General features: G+C 40.5%; 2 protein-coding genes across 6 annotated transcripts in view; both read left to right on the top strand.

The window, feature by feature from the left end:
• Positions 1-6,236, top strand: part of siah2 (siah E3 ubiquitin protein ligase 2) — a 42,780-nt gene extending 36,544 nt beyond the window's left edge. The window contains exon 2 of the mRNA XM_062976675.1: positions 3,996-6,236. Within this exon, the coding sequence (XP_062832745.1) occupies positions 3,996-4,553 (558 nt within the window). The 3' untranslated portion in view covers positions 4,554-6,236. The remainder of the gene's footprint in view (positions 1-3,995) is intronic.
• An 8,069-nt stretch (positions 6,237-14,305) lies between these two features.
• Positions 14,306-27,476, top strand: part of erich6 (glutamate rich 6) — a 40,131-nt gene continuing 26,960 nt past the window's right edge. Inside the window, exons 1-7 of one of the 5 annotated variants that reach the window (XM_008106181.3) lie at positions 14,306-14,521; positions 18,015-18,069; positions 19,975-20,054; positions 21,564-21,618; positions 22,873-23,000; positions 23,614-23,686; positions 24,344-24,459. In XM_008106181.3, the coding sequence (XP_008104388.2) occupies positions 14,458-14,521; positions 18,015-18,069; positions 19,975-20,054; positions 21,564-21,618; positions 22,873-23,000; positions 23,614-23,686; positions 24,344-24,459 (571 nt within the window). In that variant the 5' untranslated portion in view covers positions 14,306-14,457. Of the gene's footprint in view, positions 14,522-14,666; positions 14,909-17,775; positions 18,070-19,974; positions 20,055-21,563; positions 21,619-22,872; positions 23,001-23,613; positions 23,687-24,343; positions 24,460-27,476 lie in introns of those variants that run through there. The other 4 variants (XM_062976673.1, XM_062976674.1, XM_008106179.3 and 1 more) reach the window with 4 other exon arrangements.

The raw sequence follows: 27,476 nt of genomic DNA, 5'->3' as shown, positions 1-27,476 counted from the left end.
CTTCTTCAGTGTCCCATTTGTGAGCCAGAGCCAGGTCTTCTCCTTATCAGCTTTTCCTTCAATTTTGTCAAGGAACTTTCCATGCAATGCTTTGTCGTGCCAGCTGTCAGCTCTAGTTTGTAGTGCGGTTTTCTTGAAATGATTCTTTGTCTGCTTTATTGTTATTATTATTATAGTTGTTGTTGTTGTTGTTGAAAAGAGTGGTTTGACTGCATTTGCTCAATAGTTTTCCCCACAAACTTTCTGTTTTTCTCAGCTTAGCCCTATTTTTCTGATAAATTTAGTTAAAGGCTCAAAGTGAGTTCTACTTGGTAATTGGATGAGAAATAGCCAGTCAGACCTCTTAAACCTTTAGCTTGGATTGCACCTTTCCTGCATGACTAGGGGTTGGACTACATGGCCTATGTGGTCTCTTCCAGCTCTATTGTTCTATGATTCTAGCTGCCACGTGCTTTCCACAAGCAATAGGAAAGGAAAAATAGTTTCACCATCTTAAAATGATAATGATTATACTAATGTGTTAGATAACAACTAGCATTATCACATGGTAGGAAGTGACTCCCAAGATGCTAGTGAATGGACTTTGTTTCATTTGGGACCACAAATGAGTACCATTGGTATATGTGGGCAGAAAAGTTATTGCCTCTTTTAATGTGCTCATAATGATTATGGCCACATTTGCAAAGCTTTGCTGAACAAGAGTTCATAGCTTTGGGCTTGCACTTCACTAGGGGAAGGTGATCGTACTTATTTATTATTTATTTTATTGACTGAAATATTTATACCTGACCCTCTATCTAAAGAATTCAGGGCAGCATAAGAATGAATTTAACTGACCAGTTTAAAATAACATAAACAATAAAAGGCTAAAACAAGTTAGCAAGTTAAAAATAGGACGGATTAAAACTGGTTAAAACAGTTTCAATGTTTAAAATTATGTGTTTAAAACCAATAGGCTCAAAAGACTTGAGTAAACAACCATGATTTGTTGGACACTGGAATAACAGCAACATTAGCACCAGTTGGGTCTCGAAGGCAATGTTCTTAACTTAGGGTTTGGGACCCCTGGAGAGGTCGCGAGTGGGGTGTCAGAGGGGTCACTAAAGACTATAAGAAAACACATATTTCTGATGGTCTTAGGAACCCCTTTGGCAGAGAAGGCTGAAGATCTCTCTGCCTGTCCTCCTCTTCCTTTTTGGAATCCTCCCACCAAAAGCCCTCATCCAGCTGTGATTGGACAGCCTCTCAGCTGACCTCTAAGTCAAGAGGAGGGCTGTTTCTGAGACTCCAGGCAGACAGAGGAGAACAGGTATGCTCGGCACATGGCTGCATGGTGCGCATACAAGGAAGAGCATGTGAGGGTGGAAGACAGCTCACGCCAATGAGTCCCTTCAAGACAGGGGGACTGAGAGTGTCCCAGCAGCATCAGGAGGAGGAGGAGGAGCAGAAGTAGCGTAGGTAATTTGTAACACTATTTATTAGGAAAAAGTCATTTTCCTTTTGTTTTTTATTAATGCTCCCATTAGAAAATGCATAAGGATGTGGGTGAACTACAAATCCCACCAGTATTCACAGTTGGCCATGTTGGATCTGTGTGCCAAGTTTGGTTCAGATCCATCATTGGTGGGGGTCACAGGATTCTCTGGATGCAGGAAGAACTACAATTACCATCGTGTTGGGGTAGTCCCCCCCAAATCCCACCAGTATTCAAAGTTGGTCATATTGGGTATGTGTGCCAAGTTTGGTCCAGATTCATCTGTTGGGTGCACACCACTCTGTCGAGGTGGGTGAACTAAAACTCCCAACCTTTGAGGTCAGTCCCCTCAAATCCCCGCCAGTATTCAAAGTTTGGCATGTTGGATATGTGTGGCAAGTTTACTCGTTCCATCACCAATTTTGTACAGAGTGCTTTCTGAGTGCTGGTAAACTACAACTCCCAGGATTCAAAAACAGCCCCTCCCCAACTCCACCAGCATGCTGGCCATGTAGGTAGTGTGCCAAGTTTGGTGCGGATCCATTGTGGGTTGGGTTCTGAGTGCTCTTTGATTGTAAGTTAACTATATATCCCAGCAACTACAACTCCCAAATGACAAAAATCAATCCCTCCACAACCCCACCAGTATTCAAATTTGGGTGTATTGGGTATTTGTGCCAAGTTTGGTACAGTGAATGAAAATGCATTCTGCATATCAGATATTTACTTTACGATCCATAACAGTAGCAAAATTACAGTTATGAAGTATCAACAAAAATAATTTTATGGTTGGAGGTCACCACAACATGAGGAACTGTATTAAGGGATCACAGCATTGGGAAGTTTGAGAACCACTGCTCTAAGGGTGCCACAGAAGAGAAGGCCCTTGGGGGCTACTATATCATTTTTCGTGTCAGGAGCAACCGGAGTTGCTTCTGGAGTGAAAGAATTGGCCGTCTGCAAGGACGTTGCCCAGGGGATGCCCGGATGTTTTGATGTTTTGACCATCCTTGTGGGAGGCTTCTCTCATGTTCCCGCATGGAGCTGGAGCTGATAGCAGAAGCTCATCCGCGCTCTCCCCAGGTGGGATTCGAACCTGGCAGCCTTCAGGTCAGCAACCCAACCTTCAAGCCACAAGGCTTTTATCCCCTAGGCCACTGCAGGCTCCTACTATATCATATAAAATTAGTTGCATTTCAAACTATTCACCCTAATAATCTCCACTGCTATACCAGATGCCAAGTTTCATGAAAAAAAAAAGATTAATACTCCTTGCTTCAGACGAGTGGTAGCTTTTCTGTAAGATAGCTAACTTATCTTATGTGCGAAATAACTTACATCCCTTTCCTTCCTTTCTTATCCTAAAAAGAGTGCTTTTCTGATTACTCCACTTAAAGCCAGATGTTTGGCAGCTCTGTGGAATACCAGAAATAGAAGCGATAAAGTCATAATTGCTAAGAGAGAAAATAGGAGTGTCACATTCTTATGACAAGAAGGGGGGAAGGCAGTGCAGGAACATCACTATATCATAATGGGAAAATGTGTATCGTAGCATTGGAAGAGGCCACAAGCATCATTCAGTCCAACTCCCTGTCATGCATATATTCTTTTTATATACTGTAAAAGGGAAAATGGGGACAGCTGTAGGAGAACCCAAAACCCCACTTGTAGTCACTATAGTTCTCTCTTTGGATGTTACAGAAACCATATGAGGAGTGTATGTGTGTGCCATCTAATGTTGAAAGACCTCAGGCAGTGCTACTGAACTGTTGAGCCTACTCAGGTAAACATTGTATGATAGGACTGGCACAGTTCACCCTTAACAAGTAGTACTGGACCCTTTCAAAAATTACAGTGATGTCAGAAGATGAAAATACGAAAACTGACTTGGATGTCACTGCCGTGATATCTAAAGGATTTTGCCATACATGCAGTTTAACTTTGGCTACCAGAAGTGTTGCATCTGGAAAGAGCTGATGATCAGACTTGAGCAGACACCCTAACAGCAGGGAGCCCTATTTTTTTCCTCCATGGAGATATCTTGAAGCAGAAGAGTGTGTGCTTTGCATGCAAAGGCTCCATGTTCAATCCCCAGTGTCTCTTGGTAAGGCTGGGGAAAACCGCTTTCTGAAACCCTGGGGAGTAGTTGTCAGCTCAATGCAAACAATACCGAACTAGATCGTCAGTGAAAGGCAACCTCTTGTCTCTCTGAACGTTGATGTCATTGTTTAATGTTGTGGAGGACAGTCAGAGGTATCGTTCTTGTTTTGGATAGAAAATAACCCATATACAATCCTTGACATTTTGAGTTAAATGGCTGAGTTTTAGGTGATCAGAAAATATTTTGCCCGAAGCACTAGAGATCTGTTACTAGGTAGCTTAGACAGCATTAGCCTTTACAGTAAGATAATCTGAGCTGATGTAAGGTAGCTTCGTGACGTTTCTGTTTTGAAGAACTAGACACAAAGCAAGCCAACAGCATTGTTATTTATAATCCTATTGTCTTTTTGTCTCCTTTCAGTATGCAACCACAGGCTGTTCTTTGACTCTCCATCATACAGAGAAGCCGGAACATGAAGACATTTGCGAATTCCGCCCTTATTCGTGCCCATGTCCTGGTGCATCATGCAAATGGCAGGGCTCGTTGGAAACCGTCATGTCACATCTCATGCACGCCCACAAGAGCATTACCACCCTCCAAGGAGAAGATATTGTCTTTCTTGCCACAGATATTAACTTGCCGGGGGCCGTCGACTGGGTGATGATGCAGTCTTGCTTTGGCCATCACTTCATGCTGGTGTTAGAGAAACAGGAGAAGTATGAAGGCCATCAGCAGTTCTTTGCCATCGTCTTGCTCATTGGCACCCGCAAACAGGCGGAGAACTTTGCGTACAGACTCGAACTGAACGGCAACCGGAGGAGGCTGACTTGGGAGGCTACCCCGCGCTCCATCCATGATGGTGTAGCATCCGCCATCTTGAACAGTGACTGTCTTGTTTTTGACACTGCCATAGCACACCTTTTTGCAGACAATGGGAATCTTGGAATCAATGTGACTATTTCTACGTGTTGTCCATGATCTTTCTGTGTACCTTTGTGCGACCCCGCAGTTGTCTGCTTTTTGTTTGTTTTTGTTTGTTTTTCTGACTTTTTTTTATAATGGAATTCAGCTATAGCCCTTATATGGCTGTTCCCACTAATGCGATTAACAATCATATGAGAGGAGACCAAAGTCACGCACACGTAGATGTGCCATTGTGGGCCCCCATTCATATCGTTGGCTGGAAGTCAGTGGAGAGGGGCTCCTGTCCCATACACAAAGACCCCTGAAAGACAGTACCCCAGTGTGATGGTTAATTGCATAAGGGGGAGCATCTAAATAAGAATCATGTCTTCATAAGTGGTTCGTTCTTAACCTACTATCTTGGAATTCCCTATTCCCTTATCTGGTGTTTCAAAAACACTGTTAATAGGAAATTAATCTAAGATGTTTTTGTCCTATTAATTTGAAAGGAAGCAAGGAGTTACATTTTCCAGGAAATATCATTGGATGTTTGCTGGAGAGGGAAATTATTCTCTTCTTAAAAGGCAAAGTTTCCATAGGTCTATGAAATTGGCAGAGAAGGGGTCTGGTAAACATGTGAGATAGCTCTCTCATGCTAAAGAGGGCATTTACACATGAAGAATAAAGCAGTTGAGTCTTGGGTTTCAATTGGGTTGACTTGGCTCTGTAAGACTGCAATAGGAGAGACCATATGTCGAAGAGGCAATCCTTTTGCCCGGCCCCCTAGTAATTCATGGTAAATGGACACATGGAACATGAGAGAGAGCAGTTCTAGCTCAGCACCTCCCCAGAGGTGGGCTTATTTATTTATTTTTATTCAAAGGAGCTTTAAAAAAATGACGTTTTACCTCTGTCCTTTAGCATTGTGTGCCATTTCTATCACTTCAGAACTTGTTCTACTGTGTTTGTAGATGAAGCCACATTAAACCACTTCTGAGGTGCAAGTGGTTCTCAATAAGCTACTTAACTGGCCTAGTACCAAAACCATAGCTTGAAAGAATTGCCTTTTTGGACTGCAATTCCCCAAATCCCCTCACCTATTGTGTCTGCAGGTATTCTGGGAACTGTGGTCCAAAGAAAATGTTTCCATGGTGTGTACAAAAAAGGAAAGAAGAGGAAAATAATGGTGATAGGGTTGTGGTTAGATTTGTGTTACTATATAATAAGACTTTGAAGTCGTACCATCACGCACAGGACTTCAGAGACTTAACAGTTACACACTGTCACAGCTTGGTATTTAGGTGAGAAGGTACATTTGTGAATTGGTTGCACCTGCTTCTGTGCTTCTGCTAATAAGTTGTCTCTCCTTTTTTGTTAACTGTTACGTTCATTCTGTTACAGCAAAAGATCTACAAAGATGTCTGACCCCCTTTGCCATCCATCCCTTTCAGCAAGAGCTGAAGAGGCTCAACAGATTGTGAGAGAGCTGCTTCGTTATGGGGTGGCAAAAACAAAGATGCTTTTGAGCAGCTAAAAGCAGGCCCCCTCTATAAATATATCCAGGTTGTTTACATGTGGCTTCCTCTTTGGGAAGACATACTGACCATACTTGATACTAACCTTGTAAAGACCAACTTTAATTACACACAGAAAAGAGATACGGTGGTTGTCTTGTCTTCTGCTATTTAAGTTGGGGTTTGTTGATGTTTGTTGCCATATTTACTTTAGTTTTTTAAAATAAATATTTTGCAAAAATAACTGTGCATTGGCTTTCCAACTCACTCGAAAAAAACAATTGAAGTTGTCAGTCACAGATGAGCATCAGCACACGTAGACATATACGCAATCCAAATATAGCTTAGGTGTAAAGCAAACTCTTACAGTTTTATGTGTGCCCCGAATCTGATAGGATGTGTGCGCTGAAGAAGAGTTGAGAGGAATCTAATTCAGCCTTGGAGCTCTGACACTATAACAAAAAATACTGGAAGTTGGAGGCCAGAACAGCTGGAAGGTTGCAGTTTGAGGATGCCTGGTCTAGAATGGCTTGGATAATCCAGAAGCTTGGATAAGTGAGACTCTACTGTATTCAGATTTTGGCATACATAATGACAGATCTTGGGATTGGGGCCCAATTCCAAACACAAAATTCATTTATGTTGCATATACAGTAGAGTCTCGCTTATCCAACGTTCTGGATTATCCAACGCATTTTTGTAGTCAATGTTCTCAATACATCGTGACATTTTGGTGCTAAATTCGTAAATACAGTAATTACAACATAACATTACTGCGTATTGAACTACTTTTTCTGTCAAATTTGTTGTATAACGTGATGTTTTGGTGCTTAATTTGTACAATCATAACCTAATTTGGTGTTTAATAGGCTTCTCCTTAATCTCTCCTTATTATCCAACATATTCACTTATCCAACGTTCTGCCAGCCCATTTATGTTGGATAAGTGAGACTCTACTGTATATCTTATTCACATAGCCTGAAGATGATTAGTATACCCCAAATATAAAATTATGTGCATGAGATGGAAGTTTTTGTGCGTTGAACAATCAGAAAGCAAGGATGTCATTCTCAGCCACCAATGTGGATGATTCTGGAGCATTTCAGTTTTTAGAATTCCAGACATGCTCCACTTTTATTTGTTTTTCATATGCATTTATTCATTTATTCAATTATATCATGCCTTTCCTCCAGTGAGTGAAAGGAAGCCCCCAGTGACTTCTGGCCTTCCACAGTTTAATCCTCATTACAAATCTGTGAAGTTTGTCAGATTAATGGACCACTTGCTGTCTGAATTTCAGGACTCTGTGCTGGCTTGAACGTGGATATCCCCAGTCCTCATATGCAGATTAGGGAAAGATGCATCAGTTACACTGGCACCAGATTTCATGTCAAATGTCTGCTTTATCCTCAGAGTTCTAAAGCTGCTCTCGATAGTACTTGATCTAAGCCATGCCCCATTGTTCAGCATCCCATCTGAGACTAACCATTATCTTTTCCCCCCTCTCTTCTTGCAACAGTGATTGGGTTTCCTTAAATAGCTTCAGAGAGCTGCTATAGCAGTGTGGTCAAAAGAGTGAAATACAAGTCGGAGGCGTTTGGTTGAAAACTTGTGCATGAAGTGAACTCAAGAGGTGACTATAGCCAATCCATTGTTTCTCAGCTAGCCAGAATTGTGCAGAATAATTGTTTGTTTTTCCTCATGTAGCATTTTTGCATTGGAAGAAAAACTTTGTTTTCTGCTGTTAATGGACCTCACACAACTGGCACACAAATGGAAGATTTCTCCAGCTGTCATCTTTCTAGGCATAGAAACCTCTAAAAGCTTAGTTCTCCATATCAGGCTGCAGCGCTTGTTCCGAAGAAGTCTGTTTTCTTATATTTTATTTTATTTCTCCTAGTAGTACACCTTAAAATCCCTTCTAAAACAGAACTTTGCAACTTCAACATTGGAGATAATGTGCCTTGTGAAAAGAAGAATCTGTCCTGCTGTCCTTCACTTGTTTCCTGTGACAGGTGACATGTTTTTAATTCTTTGTCTTCCTACTTTTCCTAGGTCTCACATACCATTTTCTATATATGCATCTATAGTTTTAGTCTTGTCAGCTGTCCATCTACATCAACTACAGTTAGGCTTCCACATTCACCAGGGGACCCCACAAAAGGGGGGGGGGCACAAATGTCTTAATTCCACCCCCAACCAAAAAAAACCAGTATTCAACACAAAAAATATAGTACCATTTGTGGAGTCAACCCACTTTCCTTCACAAAGCAGAAGTGGATAGCCAAGAGGCTTCATTTCGCCATTGCTGCTGCAATTAGGCTTATTTTGCTAAGGATATATAAGCTTCATCTTTGTGTTTGCTATCTTGCTCAGGGTACATCTACATTGTAGAATTAATGCCATTTGACAGCACTTTTAACAGCCATGGCTCAGTGCTATGGGAGTTCTCATTTTGCATGTTCTTCAGCCTTCTGGGTCTCAAGAAACTACAAGCCCTATGATCCCATAGCATTGAGCCATGGTGGTTAAAGAGGTGACAAACTGCATTAATTCCACAGTGTAGATGTACTCTCACAAGGTTTGCAGAGAGAACGACAGCCCAAGACTAGACTCATAAATCCTTAGTGAAATGACATAGGGCAGTAGTGGGAATGGCATCAAATAATCCATGAATAATCTAATCCACAACAGTTAAGCCCATGGTTGTGGAGGGCCAGCTGTATAATGTTAATGGAGCCAAATAATTTCCTACAAAAGCTATCTTCTGCAAAACTTTTTGCTGAAACCCCAAACTCTGTACTGCTCTTATAGCCAAGATACATTCAATAACTTGGTTTTCCACTTTTTCAGATTAATACTATTAAATACATACAATTATTATACATACTACTCTTACAAGATATTCCCTGTAAGACCACAACTACATTACTGATCTGATAGTTTACTGTTTAGCTTCACTACTGCTGCAACATTATTGTTTTCAGTTCATTTTACTGAGCTCATTGTATATCTCTGAATATAATTTGTAACACACTCTTTGTGCTATAACTTGCCAAGCAGTAAAGGGGTGGTTATTCTCTGTTTTTATTTAGCGCTACCTCAGTTTCTGATAACACAGAAATACAAGTCAAGGAAATACAATCCTTAGTAATCCATTACGACAATAGAATCAGGTACTTGATACCTAATGTAAAAATTAGATTAACACCTTAAATGGATTAACTTGAAACATATCCTCTTGAGATGGTTATGCTAGTCTAATGCTCTGACATACAACGAAAGAGCCTCTTATCCTTGTATGATTAACAACAATACAGTTGTATTATTAACAACAAGAACAAATCACACTTAACATTTGTATTACAATTTACAAGGTGCAAAGTACAAAGTACCTATACATATGTTATATGTACTTCCTAACATAATCCAGGAATTTAAAATGTCCCATTACATAACAGATTGTCAGATTGAATATTGAACCATCTGACCTGGGGGGAAACAACATGACAATTCCCAAATGCTTTGGAGCACACATCCCATCATCCTTTACCACTGGCCATACTAAATTACTGGATCTCAACAGGTGTTATAGTCCAGGACATCCAGGGAGCATTATCTCTGCTCTGATCAGTTCGTTCCTATATTTGTTTGTTTAAGTTCTAAACAACTCTGAAACTGACTATCAACAATCACAATTTTTGGAGGTATTTTCTGGAATAAAGCAGTACCTGTAAAAGCTGAGAGCCCTGTCTGCTGAGTGAGATTCTGACCAATTGTTAGCAAGGTAGAAAGTTTTGGAGCAATTCATCTGGATGTAATCCATTTGTAAAAACAAGACATAGTCTAATAAGGAGTGGTTCTCAACCTGTGTGTTCCCAGGTGTTTTGGCCTACAACTCCCAGAAATCCCAGCCAGTTTACCAGCTGTTAGGATTCCTGGGAGTTGAAGGCCAAAAGGCCAATCTGGGGACCCACACATTGAGAACCACTGATCTACATTGTACAATTAATGCAGATTGACACCACCAAATGTCATGACTCAGTGTTATGGCAGCATGGAGGCTGTAGGTTCACCAAAGAGTGCTGTTGCTTCACCAAACTACAAATCCCAGGAATCCATAGCACTGAGCCATGGCCGGTTAAGTGGGGTCTAACTGCATTAATTCAACAGTGTAGATGCACCCATAGCTGCTAGCTTGGCAGTTGTTCTGCAACTTTAAACAGTTCAGCAGGCAATGCTGGAATTATGTTGGTTTCACCCAGAGCTCACAGAAGTTAATACGTTTGAATTAAAATTCCTTGATTTCTTCTACCAACGTGGCCAAGGGGATTCAAGGAGATATAGACCCCCCCCCCCCAAAATAACATTTTAAAACTCTGGTTTCTTCATATGAGATCAAACCCTTTAATGAAATGCATGTGTGGCTTCTCATGGAGCATTTGGTAAAGCTGTTACCATATTATTTGACAAGCAGCAGACTGGACTTCCAGATTGAAGAGCCATTTCTCAGTTGTGAACTGCTTCGGATTGTTCACACCATGCAAATAGCAGAGATTAAATGGCAGTGTTGATACCTGGGGAGTTGAAAAAGAGACTTTTTAGGGCATGTGCTGTGAGGATATGCGTGTGGCTGAGTGTGCATGAGACAGATTTCCTTGGTATAGATTTACTGGACCGTGAACACGCAAAGATTTGGATTCCTAGAGCTCCAAAGCTGGCTCAGGCCCTTTCAAATTGTGACACTATGCCCCTAGAATAGCTATTGTACATTCCAAAAGTGAGCTCACTCGGATATTGGAAGCCAAATATGCCAGCACAGCAATGCCTACAGCTGCTTTTCGCTGTCACTTCCAAGGATGGTGTTTTTATTTCTCAGTTGGAAGGGCCAAAGAGATAAATATGGAGGGGTGTATAAACATCACTTTTTGACCATAAATCTCTTGCAGAGTTCCACCCTAGGAAACAGCTGAGCAATAGCTAAGACAAGAAAATAATACCATCATTTCCTCAGCAGTGTGTTCAGACCAGAACAAAAATTGAGGAAGCAGAGATATTGCTTAACCATATATTCTAAGTTCACAAAATTGATTTTCTCATTGAAAAATTAAAACAAGGGGTCCTCAAAGTTTTTAGCAGAGGGATGGTTCACAGTCTCTCAGACTGTTGGCAAGCCGGACTATAGTTTGGGAAAAAAACATGAACAAATTCTTACGCAAACTGCACATATCCTATTTGTAGTGCAAAAAAATGAAAAATAAAATACAATTTTTAAAATGAAGAACAATTTTAACCAGCATAAACCTACCAGTATTTCAGTGGGAAGTGTGGGCCTGCTTTGGCTGATGAGATAGCAAAGATTGTTGTTATTGTGTAGCTTCAGGTCATTTTAGGCTTAGGATGACCCTAAAGCAACCCTATCACAGAGTTTTCTGGTCAAGATTTATTCAATGGGGATTTGCCTTTGTCTTCCTCAGAGGCTGAGAGAGTGTGACTTGGATAAAGTCACCCAGTGGGTTCAAAGCCACAGTCCAAGATTTAAACCATTATGCCACACTTTCTGAATTCTTTCCCCTTCCTTCCTGAATCATAGAATCCTAGAGTTGGAAGAGATGTCATGGGCCATCCAGTCCAACCCCTTTCTGCCAAGAAGCAGGAAAAGCGTTCAAAGCACTCCCAATAGATGGCCATCCAGCCTCTGCTTAAAAGCCTCCAAAGAAGGAGCCTCCACTACACTCTGGGGCAGAGAGTTCCACTACTGAACACAGCTCTCACAGTTAAGAAGTTCTTCCTAATGTTCAGGTGGAATCTCTTTTCCTGTAATTTGAAGCCATTGTCCCGCGTCTTAGTCTCCAGGGCAGCAGAAAACAAGCTTGCTCCCTCCTCCCTATGACTTCCCCTCACATATTTATACATGGCCATCATGTCATCTCTCAACCTTCTCTTCTGCAGGCTAAACATGCCCAGCTCTTTAAGCTTGTTCTCCAGACCCTTGATCATTTTAGTCGTCCTCCTCTGGACACTTTCCAACTCGTCAACATCTCCCTTCAATTGTGGTGCCCAGAATTGGACACAGTGTGATTCCAGGTGTGGTCTGACCAAGGCAGAATAGAGGGGTAGCGTGACTTCCCTGGATCTAGACTCCTATTGATGCAGGCCAAAATCCCATTGGTGACTCATGTTTAACTTACCCACGAGGACTCCTTTTCTCCTTCTTTGCCATTACTTCTTATGCTTGGTGGGTTGGATGTGTGAAGTGACAAGATTTAAAAGTAGTGTCTGAGCTGAATAGTATTCACGACACATGGAAGATGGACTATCATAAGGAAAATGTATTCATATTGCACAATCCTATACAGATCCATTGAGAAGTAAATCCTGCACATAACAGAGAAGTGGGTAAATGTCAAGAGTGGGGAAAGCAGGAAGGCACACACATCGTCAAAATAAAATATCTTACCCATGTATGTATCTATCTCAAAGAACAGCAATGGAAGTGTCCTGGATTACATTTCTGGTTCAGAAAAAAATTGTTATGTCTTGATTTTTAAAGAATGCAAGGCTGAATCATGCCTTACCTAAAAGGTGAATCGAATCTCCCAGAAATTCACCCTTTTGGCATCTTGGCCACAAAAAAAAAAAAAAACTTTCGGAGCCTCATACGATTATCAGGATGCACTTTTACACCACAGTCTGATTTGAGATGATTGTAAAAGCTTTTTTTTCTTTTGTCAGAGGCTTTCATGGCTGGAATCCCTGGGTTACTGTGAAGTTTCTGGGCCTGACGTTTCACCTGCTTCTATGGCAGGCATCCTCAGAGGTTGTGAGATCTGTTGGAAACTAGTCCAGCGAGGTTTACATATCTGTGGATGGTCCAGGATGGAAGAAAGAACTCTTGTCTGTTGGAAGCCGATGTGAATGTTTCAATTGACTGCCTTGATTGGCATTGAAAAGCCTTTCAGCTTCAAGGCCTTGCTGTTTCCTGCCTGGGGCAATTCTTTGTTCGGAGGTGTTAGCAGCTCCTGATTGATTCATGTCTGTAATTCTTCTGTTTTCAGAGTGTTGTTCTTTATTTACTGTCCTAAATGTAGAGTATTTAATACTGGTAGCCAGATTTTGTTCATTGTTATGGTTTCCTCCTTTCTGTTGCAATTGTCTACATGCTAGAGGATTTCTATGGCCTCTCTGTGTGGTCTGACATGGTGGTTGTTAGAGTGGTCTAGCATTGCTGTGTTCTCAAATAATATGCTGTGTCCAGGTTGGTCCATCAATTGCTCTGCTAAGGCTGACTTCTCTGGCTGAGTTAGTCTGCAATATCTTTCATGCTTCTTGATCCACTCAGAAAACAGAGAAATTTCAGACATGAATCAGTCAGGGCTAGCTAACACCTCCCAACAAAGGATCCCCCCCCAAGCAGTAGGCAGCCAGACCATGAAGCTGAGAGGCTTTTCAGTGCTAATCTAGGTGGGCAATTGAAACACTCACACCTGTCTCAAACAGACAAGAGTTCTTCCCCCAGCCCGAACATTCCACAGATATATAAACCCCACTTGCCTCGTTTCTAATAGACCTCACAACCTCTGAGGATGCCTGCCATAGATGTGGGCGAAATATCAGGAGAGAATGCTTCTAGAACATGGCCATACAGCCTGGAAAACTCAGAACAACCCACTCTCTGTCTTTATTTACAATATGTGTCTTTTAAACATACATCTTGTGTCATTTTGGAAAGATGGCTAACGCTGCATTGGGTTGAATATTTGTATAGCGGCCATGATGAGATTGTGATGGGTGTTCAAGTCATTTGCAACTGATGGCAACCCTAATATTGACCTATTGTGGGCTTTTCTTGACATAATTTGTTCAGATGAGCTCCCCTCTGATGCTGAGAGTGTGATCCAATAGGTTTCCAAAATGGGATGTATCTACACTGTAGAATTAATGCAGTTTGACACCACTTTGACTGCAGTGGCTGAATGCTATGGGATCATGGGAGTTATAGTTTGGTCACTCTTGGGCAGAGACTTTTTGCAAAACCATACAAAAATTGCAACACTCATGATTCCATAGCATGAGGCCAAGGCAGTCAAGGTGGTACCAAACTGCATTCATTCTACAGAGTAGATGCCCCTTTAAGCGTCTCGCCTGAAAAGAATCACAGCAGGGGAAAAAACGTTTTTTTTATCCTAGTAGAGGTCAAGGAAAAATCAGCAGAGAGATCCTAAAAACAGCCACGAGGCACGAGCATGCGCCACCAGCAGGAGGCGGGGCTTTTGCAAAAGCGTCAGCATCTTTGCAACCCAGGTAGAAGCCCTCGCGGGCAGCGTCTCCATGGAAACGGGATGCAAAACACCGCGCGCGCGCGCGTCACAACTGGGCTTCGAACGCTGGTCCTCTGAAAGCGGTCCTTTTGGTTCCTCTTAAAGGGGCCGCGGCCCTTTTTGCAAGGAGCATTTTTGAGCAGGATGGAAGGAGGAGGCGCTGCCGGGAACCGCGATAAGAGAGGCGATGGAGGCGAAGAGGATTCAGGTGTCGGTCGAAAGTCAATGCACCACCGTGGGAAGAATGGGTTTCAAAGATGAAAGGGTACCAGGCTGCATCTACACTGTAGAATTAATGCAGTTTGGCACCACTTTAACTGCAGTGGCTCATTGCTATGTAAGGCACCAGCACTCGTTGGCAGAGAAGGCTATAAAGATCAAGCAAAACTACAACTGTGATTCCATAGCATTGAGGCATAGAAGTTGAAGTGGGGTCAAACTGCATTAAAACAACAGTGTAGATGCAGCTTTAGTGGAAGAAAGGAAGGATGAGAGAGACCAAACATTCCGCAAAAGTTGTCCAATTAAACAATAATTTGTGAATGGGATCTGGACCTCTGGGAGTAAGAGCTGTCAGTCTGCTTTATCTCCAAAGGTAAACAAACTAAGGCCATATAACCCAGAATATCAAGGCAGGTAATCCACAATATCTGCTTTGAACTGGGTTATCTGAGGAGTCCACACTGGCATATAATCCAGTTCAATGTGGATTTTATACAGCTGTGTGGAAGGGACCATAGAAGCTGAATTTCTTCTTCTTACGCATACAGCAGGAGTATGCACAATAAGAGGAAATTCAGTTTCTATGATCCAAAATGCTTAGATTCAGAAGTGTTTTGGATTTTGGAGTTTTTAAAAAAAATATTTTGGAACACCAGTATATTACATACATAATGAGGGATCTCGGAGATGGGACCCAGGTCTAAACAGAAAGTTCATGTTTCTGTTTTGTATACTCCTTATTAACATGTTCTGAAAGTAAATTTAGATGATATTTGTAATACTTTTGTGCATGAAACAAAGTTTGTTTACATTGAACTCTGAGAAAAGCAATGGTGTCACTATCTCAGCCAACCATGATTTTAGATTTTGGAATATTTTGGAATAAGGAATGCTCAATTTATATTTCTAAGGCTCCATCTACACTACCATATTTTTTTCGTGTCAGGAGCGATTTGAGAAACCGCAAGTTCCTTCTGGTGTGAGAGAATTGCCCGTCTGCAAGGACGTTGACCAGGGGACACCCTGATGTTTTATCATCCTGAGGGAGGCTTCTCTCATGTCCCTGCATGGGAAGCTAGAGCTGACAGATGGGAGCTCACCCCGATCCCTGGATTCGAACTGCAGAACTTTTGGTCAGCAGTTCAACAGGCACAAGGGTTTAACCATTTGCACCACCAGGGGATCCTCACTGCCTTATAAAAAATCTAGATTGTCTGCTTTGAACTGGATTATAAGAGTCTATACTGCCATATCATTCAGTTCAAAGCAAATCTGGATTGTATATGACAGTGTATATATGCTAGTATATATGTACTTAATGAGAGATCTTGTAGATGGGATCCAGGTCTAAACAGAAAGTTCATGTATGGGGCCCAAAATGGAATAGACTTTAAAATAATCCAAAAGATCATGTAATTTCCATCAGTATAGGAAATTATTAGCTGAAGCATCCCTATCATGGAAAGATCCATGATATATTACCATATTTCTTCTATTCTAAGACGCCATCAATTGTAAGACACACACTACTTTAAGTACCATCAAGAACAAAAAATATACCTTAGGTGCACCCATGAATTTAAGACATACCCCATTTTTAGATATGTTTATTTGATGGAAAAGTGTTTCTTGGAATTGATGAAATACAGCCATTCTGCCATATATTTTAAGGGGCAATCACCTCCATTTTCAACTTTATTTATTTATTTATTTACAGTATTTATATTCCGCCGTTCTCACCCCAAAGGGGACTCAGGGCGGATCACATTACACATATAAGGCAAACATTCAATGTCTTGACATAGAACAAAGACAAAGACAAACGCAGGCTCCGAGCTGGCCTCGAACTCATGACCTCTTGGTCAGAGTGATTGGTCTCAGCTGGCTGCTCACCAGCTTGCGCCACAGCCCAATTCTATCTGACAACTAGCTACTTGGTCTACAACAAGCGTTCAGTGTTCAAATGTAAATTATGACTTAATAACATTTAGAGGTGAGTTCCCCATAAGATAAAGAGCTTTTTGCAACTTTAGGCTCTCTTTGTGTGCCCCAATAATATAAAAAAGTGTGAGTGTCAAATCCCCAACACAGAGATTGACATTGCATTGTGTGTTTTCAGAACTGAAGGAGAAAAAGAAGTCAGCACGATGGATTCTGCCAATGAATCGTATCCTCCTGGTTCCATTTTAGCAAGAGCTAGCTTGGTTAGGCTGTTGCTAGCCAACCAACAAGTATCCCTTGGAGGTTAAATGTGCATTTGTATGACTTATAGGAAGCATGGGAAAACTTGGGCCTACCAACTGTTAGGAATTGTAGGAGTTGAAGTCCAAAACACTTGGATGGCCCAAGTTTGCCCATGCCTGGCTCATAGCCATAAATTTAAATTCAAGACAGTTTCTACGGAGTCCTTAAAGTCACTGATATCACTGTGAACCAACCTGATGCAGTGGTTTTAATGCTGGACTATTGGTGCATCTACACAAGGCATGGGCAAACTTCAGCCCTCCAGGTGCTTTGGACTACAACTCCCACAATTCCTAACAGCCGGCAGGCTGTTAGGAATTGTGGGAGTTGTAATCCAAAGCACCTGGAGGGTCGGTTTGCCCATGCCTGATCTACACTGTAGAATCAATGCAGTTTGATACCACTTGAACTGCCATGCTTCACTGCTATGGAATCGTGGGAGTTTTAATTTTACAAGGTCTTTCACCTTCTTTGCCAAAAGAGTCCTGATGCTTCACTAAACTACAAATCCAGTCATTTCATGCAATTAAACCATGGCAATTAAACTTGTGTAAACTGTATTAACTCTATAGTATAGATGCATCCTATGACTCTGGAGACCAGAGTTCAAATCCATGCTGGGCCATGGAAACCCTTTTAGTGACTTTGGTCAAGGCACACTCTCTCAGCTTCAGAGGAAGGCAAACCCCTCTGAAGAAATCTTAGCCACGAAAAGGTTTGCCTTAGGGTCACCATAAGTTGGAACAGAAAAAGCAAAAAAATAATATGTGAGGTAGTTTTCTTATGCAACTGTAGTATCCATAGAAGCTTAATATGGCCAACAGATGTAAGAGCTATCAAAGCATAAAAGAATTTGGAAAAAGATAATGTGAAGGCTTATCTTACGGATGTGGAATCATATGCTGGCCTCTTTGAAGTTCTTCCTAAGGAATGTGCATGTTCTGTAGTAGATATACCACCCTTCCTTATTTTCATTATTTCTGATTGCAATTCAATGGGATTTATTAGCTCAAATCCAACTGAATATCATGGTGGATTCTTTCCAAAACAGAACAGCTGAGTCTATGCAGGGCAATTTGGAAGCAGGTGAATTCAATTGCAGTCTTAAACACATTTGCCTTGAGCTGGAATAGGGACACTTTTCTGCAAAGTTTTCAAGGTTATGCTTCCAGATCATAAGATTTTAAAGGAACATTTTGAAAGTCAAGTTATCTCCATCTGTTTGCATCCAACAGACAATGAAGACATTGGAAAAGGACAATCACCCCCAGCAACCAATGATCCAACCAGGTAAGTTATATTGAGTCTATAATGACTTGGTTTTTATTTTTCAGTTGTGGTTTGTCACAGTGTTACAGTGTATTGGCAAAAGAGAGGGAGAATGCCCTCTTAAAGCATGTCTAGACATCCAATAAAATGAATTAGCAACAAATTCAGTACATATGCAAGACTATACTTTCCTTGCAGCGCAAAACATAACATATTTATTGTCTATGGTATGATAATAGCTTTTAAAAGAGAATGAGACTATATATTATCAAAGGGAAATATAAAAGAGAATGGCGATGCCAACCTAAGTGGAAAGTGGGCTGGTTCAGATTGAAGCCAGTACTGTTTTTCCTTACTTTGTGTAACATGGGGTAAAAACACACTGCATTTCCTTACTTTGTGTAACATGGGGTAAAAATTGGTTAAACTAGAAGTCCATAGAAGGCTTTGGGGCATGGAAGTTTCAGTTCAAACGAGTAAACATCTCCAGACTCTTGTTTTCTACATCCTCCATTTCTAGTCTTCATTTTCTGTTTAAGTATCAGCATTAGATGGGATGGAGAGAAGTTGTTTGGGTCTCACTATGGATTGGAGGAGGGAATAGGATGTATCTTTGCCCCCATCATCTCCCATTGCTCCTGTTTAGCATTTCTGTTGCAGAGCTTCATGAGTAACACTACAGTAACTTCTTGATTGCTAGGGGGGAAGAGGAGAGTGTAGCCTTCTTCCTATCACAGTGACCTGATGGGTCATGCAAATAACCTTTAAGGATCATAAGCCCTGTATCTTGCTTTGTCTGGTAACCAAGCCTTTATGCCACTACAGTTAACAAAGGATGGGAAAAATAAAGTACCAATTCTGCCAGTTTGTCAACTCCCTTTAGATCAATGGTTCTCAACTTGTGGGTTCCCAAGTGTTTTGACTTACAACTCTCAGAAATAATAATAATTATTACATTTATTATTATTATTATTATTATTATTATTATTATTATTATTATTTATATCACTCCATCTCCTCGAGAGGACTCAGGGCGGTTTCCAACATGAACATAACAAACATTCAATTGTCAAAAAACACCATCCAACAAAGTTAAACATAGTAAGCATAATAGACAACCTCATAAGACAGAACCAAAACAATTATATTAAAAACAGACATAAAATTACAAATCTAAATCAATATACTCCATCAAGGATTCAAATACCAGTAAATAGGACATGGTCAATTATAAGGGATAGGTAAAACTTGTGCATCGGAGTATCATAGGGGCAGGGAGTGGACAAAGTGCAAAGCAGGGTCTTAGTTGACAGCCAGTCTACCAGCTGTTAGGATTTCTGCGAATTGAAGGCCAAATCATCTGAGGACTCACAGGTTTGTGTGTGTGTGTGTCTGTGTCAGGAGTGACTTAAAAAACTGCAAGTCACTTCTTGTGTGAGAGAATTGGCCGCTTGCAAGGATGTTGCCCAGGGGATGCCTGGATGTTTGATGTTTTACCATCCTTGTGGAGGCTTCTCTCATGTCCCCACATAGGGAGCTGGAGCTGACAGAGGGAGCTCACCCACTCTCCCCGGATTCAAACCACCAATCTGTCGGTCAGCAGTCCTGCCAGCAAAAGGGTTTAACCAATTGCTCCACACACACAGGTTTAGAACCACTGCTTTAGATCCACAAAATCCATTAGAACCCATTCTAAAAGCTCTCCCTCCCAATGCAGCTGATAACCACCCTTGAAAATCTGAAATTCAGGAGGAAAAGATATGGCTAAAACAAGAAAGCACGTGCATAATTACTCTCTTTCACATCAAACTTCTGAAAAGAATACTAAATATCTTATGAAGCTAGGCAGCTGTCTTAATTTATGCTCAGTGCTTTAAAAGCAATATCCTTTCTTCACTGGCTAAATGTAATTTATTTTCAACACAGGGCATCCGAAGATAGCATGGCAGATCTGCAGCATGAGAGCAGTGATGAAATGGTACTGGCAGAGCTAGCCATGATCACAGGTACTGTCTGTCTGCTATATTTGAATGGAGGAAGAAAAGTGAATATCTGGATTATTCAAGGGAAGGAAAGCAATGATTTCAGACTAATCTCTTATAAAAGAGTTATATATTATAATAGTCATTCTTAGACCAGTAACATTTTGCTTGGTTTCTTGCTATTACTACACACCCAGCCCAAAATAATGGTATTTTTTTTCTGTCCCACTTGGTTTCTAGAATGTTTTACCTTTCTTTGAATTGCTTCACTGGTGGAACAGATATAACACAGGTGCAGAAATAAGTACTTAAGACAGTACTAATGCAACAGTACTTCTAATTCAGCATCTGTTTTATGGAGTAAATGTCTGTTCTAGCAATCTGTCCACAGATCAGATAAAAACTTTTCAGCACTTATCATACCCCAAGTGTTTAGAACAAGGCATTTCTTGCAACAGCTGGTTACCCATTAGAGACTGTTGCCTACACAGCCCATCAGTGCTCTGCCTATATTATTTCCTACAAGAGGCACATTTGAGATACAATTGAAGTCAGCTTTAAAAAGGTCTTCTCCACCTGACATTGAAGCCTAAATGGTCCTCTCTTTAAAAATGCCCTCGATGCTGAAATATATTGCTTTATTGCAGGGAAACTTTGGATGGGGTAAAGGGGTGCATTCTCCCCACCTCCAAGGCCTGGGAAAACTGTAGGCCATCACAACCACCACATCAGCTTCTTTGAGGAGGGAATCATTCCCACAAAAGCCTTCTAAGAGATATAGAGGGCATTTTCACCATGTTTTTGGGCATTCTTGGATCATGTTTTTAAAAATGCTTCTCTTGGGCCTAAATTGGCTGGGGGAGGGGAGCAACATATGGTGGAAATGCCATTAAATGGCATTTTGGAACAAAAAAAAGTTGGACATTTTTGAAAAAGATTTGTTTGATATGGAGGGCTCCCTGAGAGGCTCCACATTTGGTCAAAATGTCCGCTTTGCCCCTTCCTCTATGGGGTATTCTGGAGCAAAAAGGTTTAGACCTCTGTGGACTCCAAATACAGTGCTTGTAGATCTGTGTGGTCTGCAGATCACACTTTGCCCATCCCTGCTTTATTGCAACCTTTTTCAACCTTGTATTCATGCCCAGTTACCATGCCAGCTGGGATTCATAGATATTGTAGTCCATCACTTCTAGAAGGTATAAGATTAGGAAACGCTGTCAGTACAAGTCTTGAAAGATACAGTGAACAGATACAACTGTAAAATGAGCTGGGTATGTTTTATGGAAGATAGGAAACATTTTTCTTGGATTCCTTTCATTATTTTAAGAAAAAAATGTCTCACCCTTATGCTATTTTCAGCATGAGAAAAAGTGGTCGTTTTCTTTGTTTCTTTTTATAGTGTAAATTATGTAATGGATGTCTGTATTAAAAATAGTCTGTGTTCCCTTGGAAGAGAACAGGATGCAAGCTTTGTGTTTATTTAAGCATGCAAATACCATGCTTTTTGGGTGTTAATGGTGTTTCTATAAACAGGTTTGGAAGATGAATCAGAAGCAGTTGAAAGTATAACTTCTATATCTTCAGCTAAGTAAGAACAACAATATCAAACAATCCTTACCCTGCCCATGATCATTCATAATGGGATTTGCCGTATTACATTCTGATTAGTTGCAACTAAGTTGACTAATTCTTGGGTTGGTGTTACTGTTGTCATTGTTGTGTGCCTTCAGGTTACTTCCAACTTAAGGCCACCAAAAGGTTTTCTGAGGCTGAGGGTGTGTCTTTCCCAGGATCACCCAATGGGTTTTCATCCCAAAATGAGGATTTGAATTCTGGTTTCCAGAGTCATTATCAAATGCTCAAACCATTATACCATACTGGCATTCCTTTAAAGGTTTAAAGTTGTATATAAGTATTACAGGTTTCATAGTAAAGGTAAAGGTTTTTCCCTGACATTAAGTCCAGTCGTGTCCGGGGGGGGGGGGGGGGGTGCTCATCTCCATTTCTAAGCCAAAGAGCCAGCATTGTTCGTAGATGCCTCCAAGGTCATGTATCTGACATGACTGCATGAAGCGCCGTTACCTTTCTGCCAGAGCTGTACCTATTGATCTACTCACATTTGCATGTTTTAGAATCATAGAATCATAGAATCATAGAATAGTAGAGTTGGAAGAGACCACATGGGCCGTCTAGTCCAACCCCCTGCTAAGAAGCAGGAAATCGCATTCAAAGCACCCCCGACAGATGGCCATCCAGCCTCTGCTTAAAAGCCTCCAAGGAAGGAGCCTCCACCACGGCCCCGGGGAGAGAGTTCCACTGTCGAACAGCTCTCACTGTGAGGAAGTTCTTTTCAAACTGCTAGGTTGACAGAAGCTGGGGCTAACAGTGGGAGCTCACCCTTCTCCCAGATTCAATCCGCCGACCTTTCGGTCAACAAGTTCAGCAGCTCAGTGGTTTAACCCGCTGCATCACCAGGGGCTCTATAGGTACTGTATATAAGTAGGTCTATACACAGATGGTGTCCTAGGGCAGGACCAAACTCTGGATCAATAGTGGTGGAATATGAGAATCAAGCCGAGCCCTTCCCAGTGAATTTAGGCTGATGATAGAGACTGTGAGAGAGGGAGTCCTTTCTTTCTACTTTAGCCCACTATGCCCTGAAACCTGTTCCAAAGGGATGGAAAACCAGCTTATTTTCAGATGGTATCGAAAAAGAGAGAAAAGTTCCAAAACTTCTACTGTTGGAATGTTAGAATTAAATTATAACAGACTGCACTTCGTTGATGTGAAATTTCTTGCCCTTGTTTTCAAAGAGTAATGCATTTTCATTCTGTCGGCTAAGGTCGTACAAAGAGAGCCAAGAGGAGATAACGGATAGCAGCCCAGAGACTGGATCAGATGTTATCTCTTCTGCAGGAATGACGGCATTATTTCCCCGTCAAACCACTGAGACCCCATCAAAAAGCACAGGTACTGCATTTTAACGTACTCTTGAGCCTGTGAGTCCCCAGGTGTTTTGGCCTCCAACTCCCAGAAATCCCAGCCAGTTCACCAGCTGTTAGGATTTCTGGGAGTTGAAAGCCAAAACATCTGGTTGAGAACCACTGTCTTAAGCAAATCTATTATGGATTAAGAAGGTTGTTACATGGAGCTGGTGGTTAAAAAAAAAAAACAAGTTGCGAGAAGCAAGAAGATCTTTGCATTGTAGAGGAAATGTTTTACTTTAGCTGCATAAAGGAAGTCTGTTGAATCGAGCAAAACGGGAACAACTGAAGGTAGCATTTTAGGATTTGATTACACTAGGAAATTAAATTAAGAGTTGGAATAAAGAGGCCTCAATATGATTTGTTTTGGGTTTTTTTTTCCAAATTAGACAAGTAAACAATAATAAAAAAATAGCCTTGCTCAGGAAATGAAAAAAAGGCTGGGCAATTTTGCCCTTCTGCTGTAACTGCAAATAGTCCAACTGTATGTATAACTACTTTGGTTTGGAGGTTGGAGTGGATGGCCCATGAGATCTCTTCCAACTCAATGATTCTGTGATTCTATGTGTTGTTGAAGGCTTCCTTTGGTTTATGCTCAGCAGGACCCAAGGCTCACCCATCAATATTGGGCAGCATTAGAAGAGAGCACCCTGCCATTTCCTATTTAAGTGGGTGAGTCATTGACATGTATTATTTTCCAGTTTGTTCAAATCTAACAATATCAAAAGCCCCTATGCAAGGGAGAAATGATGTTATAGTCTGTTATATATCTTGCCATTGGATGTAAAGCAACCTTCCTTTACCTGAGATGACCAACCCCATAATTCTCAAATAATACGATTTAGATAGTGCTTGTAATCCAAAACAGCTGGAAAATACCTGAATGAAGAAGACTGGGACTTGCAGGGATGGGAGGTAAATTTTTGAGACTGAAGGGCAAAACAATCCATATTTAAACACTTTCATAATATCCTCAAGCTTTTGTGTGATTTTCCTTCTTCCCTGTAATTTTTTTTAAAGATGCACATTTATCAGTTCTCTTTTCTATGGTAGACATAACAAATGAGTGGGTGTTTCCAAAACAAAGGGAGTTAGTGCTCCCAGTGATAACAGTGGAATTTTTACTGTCATGCTCATTAATACATTTCTTCTAGTAGTTTTCTTTTCCACTGCTTACAACAATGAGAAAGAGAGATCACTTATAGTCATCAAAATGATAAAAAGATTTTAGAGTTTGGTATGGAAGATAAAGTAATTATTTAGCTCACAGCAATAATTAATAATTAATAATAGCTTGTTTATTACAATGTATGTTCTATCTATTGAAAGGGGGGCATTGTATCCTATTGCTGCTGATACACATCAGGAACACTTGGAAGTGTCTGTTGCAGTGCAGACAGAGGCAAGCTGGCTGTATGAACACGCCTTCAGGGAAAGTGTTACCAGTAAGTAGAATAACAACTGTATTGTACGGAGCATTTTTTTTAATCACAAAAAGAACGCTTCCATGTTACAGAACATATGAAGCTGCCTTGTGCCAGCACAAATTATTTGCCTACCTGGGCCGTTATTGCATACTGTAATAACGTAATGGCATAATGATAGCTGATAGCTTCCCTGCCAGTAGAATGGAATTCCATTTTGGGTTTAGAGATTCCATCTAAACATTAGGAAAAACTTTTTCAAGAGTGGTATACGATGCCTTTGAGAGTGACAAGAGTCTTCGTCTCTGGAGGATTTTAAAACAGACACTGGATGCCCATCTGTTGGGAAAGCTTTGATTGGCTATTTCTACATGGCAATAGGTTGGATTGATTGGCCCATGTGGCCTTTTCCAACTCTATAGTTATAAGATTCAAACTTTAAATAAACCATCTAAATAAAACTGTCTAATGAAACTGTCCAAATGTTAAGGCTCATCTCTGACTTACCCAACATAATATCTATATATTTAATTTATAATATGTATTATTTATTTCATTTATTTATACCCCGCCTTGAGGGGACTCAAGACATCTAACAATCACACACTTTGATCAATTTAAAGTGAATACTTAAACTAAAAAACAATTAAATAGTACTGTGTGTGTTAGGTTAAAATACAGTAAAAATATAATAAATACAATTAAAATGCATTTTAAAACACACACACCCAAATCCCACCCACAACCTCCCCAGCCTGCTGGCAGAGAAAGATCTTGACCTTTTTTCAAACCTGCTTTTCTCCAGCAAAGGACTCAGAAAGTGGTTTACAAAAATCTTAAAACAAAGTCCAGTTTATTGATAGATGTCGGACTAATACTGATCAGAGAAGAACCTTTTTGGTTTTGGCACCTACCTTTAGAACAGTTTCTGCAGGGAATTTTGTGCTTTTTTGACACAAGGCCTTTTCATTTACAGCCATTTTTTTATGGTTGTATGACACATTAATTGAAAGGTTTTCCCTACTGAAAAATACAGTTAGTAATACATCAGCAGAATTTAGGTGCAAGGGCCAAGACTTGGAGGAGTATCTAAATTCAGCTTCTGACCACTTTTAAAAATGTACGTGGCAGAAAGTGTTATTTTTAGAGGAATATAGCAAATCTTCTGTAAGGAATACTTGACAGCATACAGAGACAGGTGAGTATTTTATTCTTGTAGCAGTACATAGGACTGCCTTTGTGAAGCATTAGGAAATGTCCTTGGATTGGTATAAGAGATTTGACGTAATACTGTACACTTGTGTATTTTATGAAATATATGTATTTACAAGGTGACAAAACAGAAGCTCGACAGCAATGCTTAAGGTTCCTTTTATCATCAAGGTCTAAAATGGTTCAAAGCCAACAATCCCTCCCCTACCAAAGCTAGTTTATTGATCAGACTGAAACTTGCATAAAAATGTCCAGGATGTTAAGTGTGAATGTCAAATTTGAGCAAAAAAATTAATTTTAAGTGTTTATTTAGAGATGCTAGATTTAAACCCTTACTACAATCTTGAGTATCATCCCATTAGATAGTACAGCATGTTTTGTGATTCTGTAATTAAGCTTACGGATTTATATATCTTGACAAGCAGAAAGGCACATGCTTTAAATTATAGTGTAAATGTTTTGTTTGGCTCCATATTTCTTCTGGCCTCACTTAAGGAATACCCAAAATCTCTTCTGTTTGTGCTAAAGAAGTTGGCTCCTTTATCAAATTCCATTGTGGCTTCTTCAAGATTGTCAAATATCACCAGTAAGTTGGAATTCTAATAGATGGTCATGGAAATATCCCCACGATAGTTATAATCAGTGGTAACCAAACTGAAGTAAAAATTGTCTACTTTGGCAGAGTAAATCACGCTAAATTTGTTTGGGTTGTAATGGGACTGTTTTGTTTGTTTTTAAATTGCAACAAGGACACAATGTGCCTTTCCAGGAAAAAAAAATATACAGTTCCAAAATAAATGTGTGCAGTTCAAAAGTGAAAGCCATGCAATGTTAGCTAATGTAAAAAGTAACTGACAACATAAATAATAATGAGAATAGCTGAAGTGTTTCAAAGAAATCTAATGGTTGTTTTTTTACACTAGATAAGTGTTTTCCTTCTCTTACCGAGGAACCACAGGCTGCCACTTTCTTGCAGGCTCTTCATGGTGTTTCCAAGATGGAATAAATTACTCCCAATATAGTACCTTCCAGATATGTTGAACTAAAGGCATCATCTTCCAGAGCTCAATAAGATGAAAAACTCTGTTCTAGAACAGGGGAATCGTTTTCCTGACCAGTTGTATGAAGTTCCCTATTTTGTGATGACTCATAAATACCCAATATAACATTCTGAAGAATGACTTTGTTAGGACTAGGCTATGTGAAACATTCATTTCTGAAAGTAAAGCACAACAGTTAGTCTTATCATCAATGAAAAAGCCTCATTAAAGCTATTTTGAGATTCTATCATATAGAACAGTGGTTCTCAACCTGTGGGTCCCCATGCGTTTTGGCCTACAACTCCCAGAAATCCCAGTCAATTTACTGTTAGGATTTCTGGGAGCTGAAGGTCAAAACATCTGGGGACCCACAGGTTGAGAACCACTGATATAGAACAAACTCTGGTCTATTTTGGACTTCCACTCCCAGAATCCTTGATCATTGGCCAAATCAGCTGAGGCTTCCAGAAGTTGAAAACACCTGGATGAGTAGAGTCACTGACACAGTACAAGAGAGTTCTCAGGGACAAAATGATTGAGCTTTGGGATGAAAAAAGTCTCTTCTCTAGATTTTGTATTCCAATGGCAAAGAGGCACACTTTGGAAGTATACAATCCCACAAAATTTCCCTTTATTCTAGGTAAAAACGCAGCCTCCAACTCTCTTCATTTGTCACGTCAATAATAGTTCATTTCCCAGATAGCACACATTTTCAGAAAACATCTTGTTATGGGTTGGCTATCTCTGTATTAGTGCTGTCTACTATATTCTTTTACATTAGTGCTG

Source organism: Anolis carolinensis, chromosome 3 (assembly GCF_035594765.1).
Source record: "Anolis carolinensis isolate JA03-04 chromosome 3, rAnoCar3.1.pri, whole genome shotgun sequence".
In the NCBI taxonomy this organism is placed as follows: Eukaryota; Metazoa; Chordata; class Lepidosauria; order Squamata; family Dactyloidae; genus Anolis; species Anolis carolinensis.
This window is presented reverse-complemented; position numbering and strand designations above follow the sequence as displayed.